Here is a 12399-nt window from a genome sequence, read left to right as displayed (position 1 = left end):
TTCAAAAACTGCTGATCTACTGGGAGTTTCACGCACAACCATCTCTAGGGTTTACAGAAAATGGTCCAGTGAGCGGCAGTTCTATGGGTGCAAAGGCCAGACTGGTTGGAGCTGATAGAAAGGCACCAGTAACTCAAATATCCACTGGTTACAACAGAGGAATCCAGGAGAGCATCTGTGAACACACAACACCACCTACTTTCCAGCCTAATAAAGTGGCTGCCGAGTGTATATCCTCATTATTAAGATAGATGACCATTGATAGTTATGTGGCAGCTAGAAGACAGACTGTTTTATTGGTGTTTGGCTGCATGGATGTACTCAACACTTGAGGCCAAATTAGTAAATCTTACTACTACATTTGTCTTTTCCTTTTCTGTGGCTCTTCTCTCCTAACAGTCGGCAAATAGGCTCTATAGATTGAAATAGTCATTTAGAAATGTGTGTGATGACCAAGAAATTTGTTGAACATATTTTTTCTCTCGTAATGAAGGTTATGCACCTTTAACTTATTGTGACAGTTTACTTGTAGAAGGTCTCTCTGGGCCACAGAGCATTGCCTGGCCTGTGGTCCCACTGCACCTGCAGAGCAGAACGCAAGGCTCGATTGACCGAAATTGATTATTTACCTGTTATTGTTACCCCCTCCGCACACACGCTACATTTGCACCATTAAAATAGTTTATTAGAATCGCTTTTTAAATTTTCAGGTATGTGAGACTGAATTTTCGTAGTGAAGGAAATTGAGATGCATGTAGCCACGGTGACCTTTGGGCGCACAAATACCGACACTTGAGCAGCAGGGACAGGGATTATGTTGAGTAGTGGTTTCCATTATTGTAGTGTTGAAAATGTGCAGAACATGAGGAAGATAAATATGAAGAATTTTTATTGAAAATGGATCCATTTAATTAACAGAGGATTAAACAACATTACCATCTCACCTATTTAATGTACAGAGACAGTTCGCTACACATAAACCTTAATATAAACCTGCAGCAGTAGCTGTGTGGATGGACTGTGTGAGCCTTCTAGATAGACTGTATACAACGAAACAGATAAAGTGCAAAATCCAGTAATTACGTAATTGTCTTTTCTGTAATCATCTTAATTGACAGTCATTTGAAAAACATTTCACAAGCAATGGGTAACAAACCAATAAATAAAATAAATATAAGTACTCTTATCAACCTCAAATCTTATCTTCACAGGTCTGAGAGGGAAGCCAGCTCATGCAGGAGGAGAGCAAAGGATGGGCGGTCTTCTGGTTTCTGAGAATCACAACATGAAAACAAAAGCATTATTACAAATAGTTTAGTCGTCTCTGTTTTGTGTAAGTTCTTCTACTAGGAATACGTTTGATTCCTGTGCCCACCTCCTTCCAGCACCACTCCATGAGCAGGTGGACGGCGTCTGGGGCCAAGCGTGGCTTTAGGAGCCTCAGGCCTGAGTTCAGGGACTCCACCACCTCAGCATTAGTGCGGTTCTCATAAGGAAGACGACCCTCGTTGTACACCTCCCACATGAACACGCCTGGGCAGAGGTGAACAGACATTGGGAGACTCCAATTATTATAGAATAAACACACCCAAAGAGCAATTGACTGTTGGCCAGTTGACCTTTTAAGTGAAGCAGAGAAACTCTGATGAAATGTCTGGCTATTCACTTGCACGTGTTGGTTCTTCCATGTAAGCGCTTTTGCATACATTGTACTATTTTAAATGATTATGACTAGCTTCATTCGAAGTAAGAGGAATGGCTGACACTTTAATTATAGACTGCTTTTGGCAATGTATTTATCCATTTAGCAGTACTTTTTGTCTATATTCAGTCTTGTGTCGTCCACCAACTTGTTATGTATTTAAAAAAAAAAGAGAGAAATCACCTGCTACTGCACTTAACAGTCCCATGTTATGCTAATTTTGAGACTCATACTTGTGTTTTGTGTTTCGAATAGAACATGTTTACATGGTTTAATGTTCAAAAAACACATTATTTTTCTCGTACTGTATGTCTGAATATTTGCCCTCTGTCTGAAACTCTTTGTTTTAGTGCCTGCTTCTTTAAGCCAACCCCCTGAAAAACCCAGTCTGCTGTGATTGGTCAGCATTTCATGCTTCCTCATCTGCAGTCCCTGCATCTCTGCACCGTCATTGCAAATGTAGCCGTCACTGTAGCTGCACTTTCTACCTTTAAAAAAGTATAGTTGTGACATCACAACTGTGTAAAAGTCCTGACTGCTCATTTAAATACATGGTTTCTGAATATTCTGATATTATTTATATAGCAGCTCAACCTGCTTTATAATCAAAAAATACATAAAAATCTCATTATTTATAAACCAGTTTATTTTTATCCTGTCAGATATGTATTAACATACTGATTTCTGTGGAACTGAATTAATTAAGTATTATTGAGTATGTATAGTTAAACCAAATTATTTTTACCCTGCTATTCTGCATCTCTTAGATCATCTGGTCTAGTTTAGAGTATACAGTTTGTGCTATCAGGGGGGAAAACAGATGATTTTGGTGTGTAGTCAACCAGCCAGCAAAACTCCAAAGATCAACTGTTTTCCAATGATAGCTACACATCCAATCTCAAAATCAATAAATGGTTAAAAAAAAAAAGAGGGATGTTATATGACTACAAAACTAGCAAGTCAGACATAAAACACACAAAATAAGTGAAAGGTTCAGAGATAGAGGGATGAACACACCGAATGACCAGACGTCTGACTTGCTACTGAACTTGCAGTACTTGATGACCTCTGGGGCTGACCACTTGACAGGGAACTTGGAGCACTGGGAGCTTGTGTACTGATCATCAAGCACAAATCTACAGTGTGGAAAACGGACACACGTCATTATACAGCAGTGGATATAGATGAAGATAACTTTTAGTCAAAAACATAATACATATTTGGATTTTTCCACAAAATATGGTTGACAATGTAATGAAAAGCATACCTGGTCATACCAAAGTCAGATACTTTCACCTCATTGTTCTTTGAAACAAGACAGTTTCTAGCAGCCTGCAAAAGAAAGAGGAACAGAGGAATTAAAAGATTAATATTCTACCGCAGAGACACAGAAGTGTATCATACTTCAAATCTGCTCATTTACCAGATCTCTGTGGATGAAGTTGGAGCTCTCCAGGTAAGCCATCCCCTCACTGACATCCAGACACATCCCCAACATCATGTCCTGAGACAAACGCCCTTTCCTAGCTCGCAGGTAGTCTGACAGACAGCCGTTCTCCATGAACTCAAACACCAGACACATGGGAGAACACTGGGTGCGCACACCATAGAGCTGAACCAACTTACAATGGGACAATTTCCTGTTCATACACACAGACACATACATGAGCTGAGTGGTTCATTTTACCTGAGCAATATGATTCAAAAGCTTTATGAATTGTACTTACATCATGACTCTTGCCTCTTCTTTAAATTCCTCATCTGACATGCACTCTTCTCTTATCATCTTCACTGCCACCTTCTTGTCTCTCCATCTCCCTTCCAGTACCAGCCCAAACTGTCCGCTGCCTAACTCCTGGCCCAAGGTCAGCTCCTCAGGGTCCACCTCCCACTGATCTGTTGCACAGCAAATGGGTGGTGAACAACACTGATATCTTGTTAAAGGTCCCATATTGTAAAAAGCAAGTTTTTCATGGCTTTTTAAAAAAATTACAAAGCAGGCCTAGGTGCTATATATTTGTATACTGTTACAGTATCAAAGCACTCAATCTACATAAAAATGCATACCTGTATTCATTGTGACTTTAAACGAGCTGTCAGGAGTTCTTTACATTTCTGATTTCAAAACTATAACACAATATAGAAAGTGCCCCTACTACAGAGACGCCATAATACCTAGCATTTCATATAGAGGGTGAATAAAGGAATATTCAGACAGCAGTATGAGAAAAATGATGTGTTTTTTTTTACATTAAAGCATGTAAACATGCTCTAGTAGAAACCCAAAATACAAAGTATGAAACTGAAAATAAGTATACAATGAAACCTTTAAGTTAAAATAAAATAGTATTATATTTAGTTTTTATAATTATAATCAAATAAATATAAAAGTTCATGGTTTGTTGCACAACAGCGAACATTCAGCTGATTGTCACCTGAAAGCACCCGACTACACTGTCTGAGAACCACTAGAGGTCAGCAATAACAAGATCTTCAGCATTAAGGTATGACTGTTTTGAGCTCCAGTTCAACCAGCTGACCAATTTACACAACAGTATATCCTCTAACCTTTTGCGGGGTCAGCAGTGTCCTGAGAGCAGCCTCCATCTTGAGATACAGGGTGTCTTAAACGTGTTATCAGGCCTGCACAGATGATACATGTTCATACATATTCCTTTAAAACATATAACAATATCCCTTTGTTACAATGTTTATGAGACACAAGCTGTTTTATCAGCTGAATTTTTTTTTTTGGTGTTATTACTGTTGCGAGCGCACCTACCGGCAGCATTGTGTTGGTGGTAATGGATGAGCTCAGGAATGGTGCTGAACAGGTATTTCTCTGCCAGGTAAAATGCGGCCACTCCTGTTTCTGTCTGTCTAATTTGGTAATGTTTCACTCTTGGATTCTTCTCCCCGTTAGACCTAAAGACCACAAATAGATTTTTTAATGCAATAAATCACACAAGTTCCCAAAGTGAGCATTTTAATTGTGAAATGTTTACAGTTAAGTACAATAAACTGTATGTGTTTACAAGAATGCCATTAATTTCCAGTCACGTCCACTGTACATTTAGAACATTGAGGTCTTATTACTTATAATGGAGCTTCTAATGATTTAAACAAAGATTTACTTATGTCATCACGTATATCAAATGTATGTATATATAGCACCATGTTATCTAATCTATTCATCTGTCATCATTTGTACCAGCGAAATATGTCAGAAGGAAGTAAAATTACCCCGGTGCTTTGGTGAAGACTGACACTGTGTAGACTCCGGCCTGTCTCGAGTCACGCACCATGAATGCACCTTCTTTTCCCTAAAGGTAGAAACCGCATAATCATCCAAAATGAAATAAAACTTCTGTAATGTTAGACAATGTTAACTGGCTTTTTAATCTGCAGCTCATACCAGAACTGGCCTAGCAGTCATTTTGAGTAATAGATGATGGGATAGCTGTTTTACCTCCTGCTTACAAAACCTAGCAAAGCACTTCACAGCAGGAAATTCAACATTGGTGGAAACACTGTGGTTGTGAGACATTTTTCATGTCCCATGTCATATCACGGTCTTGTTGTGCAGGTGCATTTGCATTATTTTTTGCAAATGTGAGACTGCTGTAGGTGGCACAGTCACAGCCAAACTGCGTCACATGGGAGCAACATCCTCCTAATTATCATCAGAACTATTATTTAGAGCATGTTTTCTGTCAAAACACGGCTGGAAGCATAAAGAAATGACAATGGAGTAATCACTGGAGACATTATTTGTACCTGTATCATTAACAAATCTTCTGCTTCCCCTCTGGTGATGTTTTTGTTGTACCATCTGTGAGAAGACATAATTAACCACAAATAAATCAATTGTAGATGACATGATGGATTTACGTTAGTCACATGTTAACAATGACAAGCACAGTGTACAGAATAAAATTAAACTCACTCAAATCTCTGAAAGTTGTTGCCAAATTTTTCAGCAACAGAAGTACTCGGTACAAAGCCTGTGTTCCTGATAAGGGTCAGGAAAAATATTAATTTATCATAGACTGTACTATATATCATACATGTACTATAGAAAAAAAGTGCCATTATTTTATTTGAAAGCTGTAACTAAGACTGGGATGGGCATCTTTATGTGCCTTACCCCTTGTCATCCTGTACCGACCACCAGTCACAGTGGGAGCTGTTAATCAGGATGTACTCCTGGTCTTTCTTAAGGGGCAAGTCATCATCTCCGAGCGGTGTGTAGTCATGCAGAGCGATGACCATCCTCTGTCCGGCATTATGCTGTCCCATCTAAAAAAACATGATAATATATATATATGTATATATTTATATATTTTATATACTTTTATATAACAGCATATATATATTTTCAACAACATATTTTTTGAGGAGAACAATTACTGTGTAAAATTTGAAAACACAAAATGTTTTACGGCAGTTATCTTCACATAAAGAAGCTAAAAAATAACCAGCAGTGACCAAGTGACAAAACACAAAATAGACTGAAACACTGCATCGAAAATGACTTTAACTTAATCACCATGCTATCTGGGTTATACTAGATTAAATGATACACATTTATGTTTTTAACAAGCGTCATTGTCAGTTATTAGAGGAGGCCTTGCAATGGCAGGATATTACCAATGCAAGATAACAAACCAAGTTGCGAAATCATCTGTGATGTGCATTTGAATCAATATCAAAAAGTAAGTTTTTCTACTACCTATAATTTGAATAGTATTGATTAACATACCAATAATATATATAATGTATTATATAATATTTATGCTTTAGAAAGTGGTACCTCTGGATCCGGGAGTTGAGGAAGTGGCTTTTTAGAAGCTGTGAAATTAGAAAAATGTAATTGGAAAAATGTCCAAATGTACCAAATACATTTTTTTCTAACATTACATGATGATCAAGATTGGCGTTAAGCACATGTTAGAAAAAAAACATTATTTTACGTTATTCACTTACAAACTTTACTTACATTGTTTCATGTACATCTATATGTCAGGCTGAATGAAACACACAAATTAGACTTAAAAAGATGGAAATATTAGAAAAAGGAGACAAGAAGAAATTATACAAACCATAACCCACTGGGTCATATACATGACAACCTGCCGCCAGTTTCTCTGTTTGTTGGCAACATCTCCATTTTCCATCCATCCAGAAGTTTGGGTGGTATTTTGCAACCAAATGATTACGTTTTATCTCTATATCAGACAGAATAAAATAAAGATCATTTTAAGTATCAAGCTTATGAATTACAATCAAGGCTCACAATGATGAGTTGCACTTCCATGATTGTCTGAATCATGATGTTGTAACATTGCTTACCCTCTTTAAGAGCTCTGACCCATCTCTGACGGCAATCATTATCTGGGGCGAAAATGTAAAGGTAGTGGTTGTTGTGAAAAACCTGTGGAGATTTTTGCAATTGAGAAATGTTCCTTTTTGTCTTTTGTAAAACTACATACTTAATCACACATTATACTTACAGGATAACACACATTTGTGTTTAACCTCACCTGAAAAGGGTACTTATAGTTGCATGGTATGGAAACATCACTACACACAATCTCCACACACTTGATTCTGGACAGCTCGATGCAACCTTTCAGCATGGGTTTTTTCTGAAACAACATTTATATGTGCTATACACACCATGGGTATAATTCGGATAATTGTTGTTTCCTGTGAGGTCACTTCTCCAGATTGAATAATGTCCTAATAAATCCAGTGTATTCATGGGTTAAATGCTTACCCCCGGGCGGCGTTCAGAATACTTCAGATCTTGTGTGTCCAATACAAAAAACCTCTCTTTGTAGTTGCATGGTGATGTTCTCTTCTTTTGTTGAGATTTTTTAATCATAGTACCCTTTAAAATCACCCTTGGGAACATGGTAACAGCTATGAGCAACACTATGAAAAACACTGGCGACTTTTGGCTTACGGAGAGAGAAGGAGTACAGACACTTGATAGAAGCTGAGGAGCTTCCGGCATAAAGTTGTTGCACTCGGTAAACCACATCCTTACGGCATGAAATGGGTTGTGCTTGTGCACACCCTCACAAAAACACACACACACATACAAGCACTCACATGTACTTTCACTATGTTGCAACACACCAGTGTGTAGAGTGTGCAGTAGGTGGGTGATTCTCTATTCTCTGCACTGTATTTTCCAGCCCCCCTAAAAATTCCCCTTGAAGTTAATAATATATCCTGTCGACAAAAAGTGTGGGCAGACATGTAAAGATTGGACAGGGGTGTTAATTTAACAAAAGACTGAGAGCATAAACTTAATTTCACTATCAAAACAACACCTACTAAACAAATTTAGATTTGTTTTCCATTTATATATATATATATATATATGTGTGTGTGTGTGTGTGTCTGTGTGTGTGTGTGTATTAGCATGTTTTTTTTAAATAACCAAGGCACTTCAACAAAAACTTTATTTATTTCTTCAGTGTCAGAAGAGAAGATTTAAACACTGTTTTCTTCGGGCTATAGGATCCAAAAATGATCAGGAAGTATAGAGGCCCTTGCTTTGAATGACTTCAGCACACCTGTGCCCACAGGACATCACCAGTTTCTACCACTGCTCTGGTTTGATCTGAGTCCATTCTTCTTCAGTCTCTTCCACAGTTCGGTAACTGTAGTGTTTTTTTTAAGGTTTTTTTTAGCAATTACTTTGTTGCCAAAGATTTTCCAGAGATTCTTTATGTGGTAGCCACAGGGGATATTGTATCAAATTCTGTACAATAAAATACAACAGTACTTAAGAATAAATCAAGTTTTTAAAATGTGTTCTCTAATTTTGATCTCCAGTGTATATATAGGGTTCCTTGTTTATTTGATTAAGCCAAACTGTCATCATATCAGTCTCTGCTCTTTATACAGCACATGGACTGAAAGAAACAGGATTATTTGGGCTATGTTAGAAAGACAATGCTGATTAAAGCTTTAAGTAACAAAAGTTGGGTTCAAGTAGTTATAAAGGGAAAAACAATGGTTGTGAGTAAAATTGTAGAAGGACAGAGAGCTAAAACCTCAATAAGTCATCCTCACAAAATGTGGAAGATTTAGACCGTCAGGAAAATTCAAATGTTGGATGAAAATGGACTACCATCTGGTTTGGATGAATTTTCATTGAAGGTATGGCACTTTTTTGTTAAAAGGAGCAGATAGAGGCCAAAAGAAAATAACACAAAATTGGGATTGAGGGTAAAAAAAATGTCTAGTAGTAGGGGTAAAAAAAAAGTATTAATGCATTGCATATATATATATATATATATATATATATATATATATATATATATATATATATATATATATATATATATATATATATATATATATATATATATATATATATATATATATATATATATAAATCGGTATATTAATAATATAATAATAATTCTTAGAATAATTGAAATTGCTTTATAACATAGGCTACACATTGTTTGGGCTTGACACGTTTAAGCCAAAACAATATTTTTTGTTTTTTTCTTATCAACTAATAAATTTAAGATGTAATATGTCCATTGCCACAGCTAATTTCTTGATTTTCAATTATTTCATAGTGAGTTTACTTTTTTAAAACTTGGTTATAAACTAAGTCATACAATGGCGTGTAAAGGTTTACCTCAGGCAACTGTTTTAATGTTGGTTATGTCATGCCATTGTCATTTACTTTTCTAATTTTGGAAATCACATTGTGCTTCTTGCTTGAAATGTGCCCTATAAATGATCTATTATCGATAAAGTTAAACATAGTTTTTCTTACGTATTCCAGCGTTATGAACAATGCCAACAATGTATTTCAAAGTGTAGATAATAATATTATACATTGAAATATACTGCACAAAGACAGCAAAACCTAGAAAATGCATGAAGAACAACAAAAACAAGAACGTATGGGTCTGCCAAAATACGGGAGTAAATCTGAAATGGCTAAATAATCTAGTAGATTTATAATTTTTGAGTTTTAAATTAAATATAATACCACCACTAACTTGTTGAAGAAACGAGCTGTCATTTTGCGAACCAATCAGCGTTAAGTTTGTTAACAGGTACAGTCCAATCCGCACCACCCAAACGGTGTCACGCGCACATTGCAGCCAATGGGATTGGGACGAACGTTCGGGTGATTGAATGGAAGCAGCTAAGCTAGTCATGAGCTAAACCGTCCGGTTGGATACCTCTTTGGAATTCCATCTCTAACGTCTACATTCAGCAACTGAGAAGTAATTTAAGAGGTGTGTAGAATCATCATAGCTGTTGTTTTTCTCCACACGCTCCTTTTTGTAGTTAGTTTGCAGCACCGGCGTAGCTAAGCTAGTTAGCAGAAGTATGGCTAGCCTAGCACTAGCCACCTGAGCTAACGTCAGCTACGTTTTTATCTAAACCAAACTGGTTCTACTAATGTAGAACTAAGTGGAGAGCTAACGTTAGGCATTCACCAACATGAATACACGTTTTTCATAATACATGATAATGTCTGTTCATAAATTAGCTGAGCCAATGTCGCTCGCGGCATTATCCTTCACCCGTAACGTTACTGCAGGCAGGCTAACTTTGTTCTTGCATACTTTTATGTGGAAGATCTTAACGCTGCTGCGAAGAAAAGCAGTCAAATGTCCCCTATATTGCCGACTGCCAACTGACCAGATATTTGTACACAATTAATTCATTTAAATAGGCTATTTTACTGGTGAATTGTGTTCTTCCAGTGTTGCCACTTAACATTTTACCCCACAACATTTTTTTGTTTATGTTTTAGTGACAGCTGCAGTTAGAGGTTAGTTTGATTCCTATTTTACATACAAAGGTAAACATCGCTGTAAATTGAAATACTATAGTTAAAAAAATTAGTGGCAAAATCTAGGCTTACCTAAGTCCTACTCATTACTCTTTTAATACAGTTTCAATACAGTGTACTCTGAAAGTGACCATTCTTTGGAACAGGCGCTTCTAATCTTACACCCTACATATCGCTGTACTTAACTTAAAGCACTACAGTGTTACACAACTTGTGCGCACTTTTTTTTTTACCGCACAGCCTGTTTGTTTCGATTACCTGTTCACCTATGCATATGCATATCAGTAGGAGGAAACCTTAAGTGCTATTTAAGGAGGTATTGCACACTTGGAAAAATGTTTTTGAGCTGTAAACTAAATAATGCACACCAATGCATGAATTCATCTGCATTTCATGAGTTGGAAGTTACTCAACACACAATCTCATGTTTTAAATCAGCCCTTACCCTGCAAGTCCAATGAGTTGAGCAGTTGGGATTTATCTATATTTTCAAAGTTAAACATGTTACCAACCTATAAGGCAAGATGTGTGGCCTGGCCATTAGGCTCAGATCTGGGGTTGAAGTTACACTCACATTTGGTGTACAAAAATGTAAATTATTTCTTATTTAAAAAATGGGAGAACTACTTGTTTTGCATTGCCTGGTAATAAAAACAGATTAACATGTTTTTTTACTGTTTCAGGTCAGCACCATGGGTGAACCACAACAGGTTAGTGCCCTGCCTCCTCCACCTATGCAGTACATCAAAGAGTACACAGATGAAAACATCCGCAAGGGTCTGGCTCCTAAGCCACCTCCACCCATCAGAGACAGCTACATGATGTTTGGCAACCAGTTCCAGTGTGATGACCTCATCATCCGGCCGCTGGAGAGCCAAGGTATTGAGAGGCTCCATCCTATGCAGTTCGACCACAAACGGGAGCTTAAAAAGCTCAACATGTCCATTCTTGTGAACTTTCTGGACCTGCTGGACATTCTTATTAAGAGCCCTGGCAGTATAAAGCGTGAAGAGAAGCTGGAGGACTTAAAGCTTCTGTTTGTTCATATGCACCACCTGATAAATGAGTACAGGCCACATCAAGCCAGGGAGACACTGAGGGTGATGATGGAGGTGCAGAAGAGACAGAGGCTAGAGACAGCGGAGAGGTTCCAGAAACATCTGGAGAGAGTGGTGGAGATGATCCAGGGGTGTCTTGCCTCCTTACCTGATGACTTACCACAGATGGAGGGTCCGGATGGTGGTAGTGATGGGACAAGGAGTGTGTCTGCAGCAGCTAGTGTTGGTTGCTCCTCAGGGCAGGTCCCCCGGCTGAAAACGGAACCAATGGATGTAGAAGAAGCAGGTGCCAGCTGTATGGCTGCAGCTCAGCAGGACAAGAGCGTCCCTACTTCAAAGAGGGACAAAATATTGGACAAGGATGCTGCCATGTGCAGTATTATTGATGAAATTGCTTAAATTTTCTGTTGACTAGTTGTGTTACTTTTTGTAAACCTAAACTGTGTTTCTTTTCGTATTCTGTACTCCGTATGTATTCTGTGTTTTCACTGGGCCTGAAATCCTGTCTTGAGTGGAATGGGATTTTAATAAAAAGCCATTATGTAGATATTATTATTAGTTCTGTGAAGATTGTTGAAGACCGTGAATCAATCAACTGGGGTGCCTACTTTCAGTTTTGTAACAAAATCAATAAAGACATTTTCAATTGCAGTAGTAGGGCATTGCTTTCACAATCATGTTCATTAAACCTGTTTTTAGGGAAACTGCATCATATCGCAGATAATTCCATGTATTTCAGTCATATGTGTTGATATGTTATGTTCACAAAACACTTAATTCCTGTTGCATACCTT

General features: G+C 37.6%; 2 protein-coding genes across 2 annotated transcripts; one reads left to right on the top strand and one right to left on the bottom strand.

Moving 5' to 3' along the window:
* Positions 1 to 911: 911 nt before the first annotated feature.
* On the bottom strand, positions 912 to 7632 carry itk (IL2 inducible T cell kinase). The gene is made up of 17 exons (XM_083914714.1): positions 7482 to 7632; positions 7246 to 7350; positions 7055 to 7136; positions 6805 to 6930; positions 6516 to 6553; positions 5850 to 6001; positions 5649 to 5714; positions 5480 to 5534; positions 4946 to 5025; positions 4485 to 4627; positions 4271 to 4345; positions 3430 to 3598; positions 3126 to 3342; positions 2970 to 3034; positions 2720 to 2838; positions 1376 to 1533; positions 912 to 1271 (listed from the first exon to the last, which is right to left on the bottom strand). Exons 1-17 carry the CDS (start codon positions 7617 to 7619, stop codon positions 1206 to 1208), a joined length of 1854 nt encoding a protein of 617 aa, XP_083770840.1. The 5' UTR covers positions 7620 to 7632; the 3' UTR covers positions 912 to 1205.
* Positions 7633 to 9875: 2243 nt separating this feature from the next.
* med7 (mediator complex subunit 7) lies at positions 9876 to 12256 on the top strand. The gene is made up of 2 exons (XM_083915026.1): positions 9876 to 9984; positions 11231 to 12256. Exon 2 carries the CDS (start codon positions 11240 to 11242, stop codon positions 12002 to 12004), a length of 765 nt encoding a protein of 254 aa, XP_083771152.1. The 5' UTR covers positions 9876 to 9984; positions 11231 to 11239; the 3' UTR covers positions 12005 to 12256.
* The last annotated feature ends 143 nt before the right edge of the window (positions 12257 to 12399 follow it).

Source organism: Echiichthys vipera, assembly GCF_963691815.1.
Source record: "Echiichthys vipera genome assembly, chromosome: 6".
Lineage (NCBI taxonomy): Eukaryota > Metazoa > Chordata > Actinopteri > Perciformes > Trachinidae > Echiichthys > Echiichthys vipera.
The sequence above is the reverse complement of the archived record's forward strand: the minus strand, read 5'-3'. Positions and strand labels throughout refer to the sequence as shown.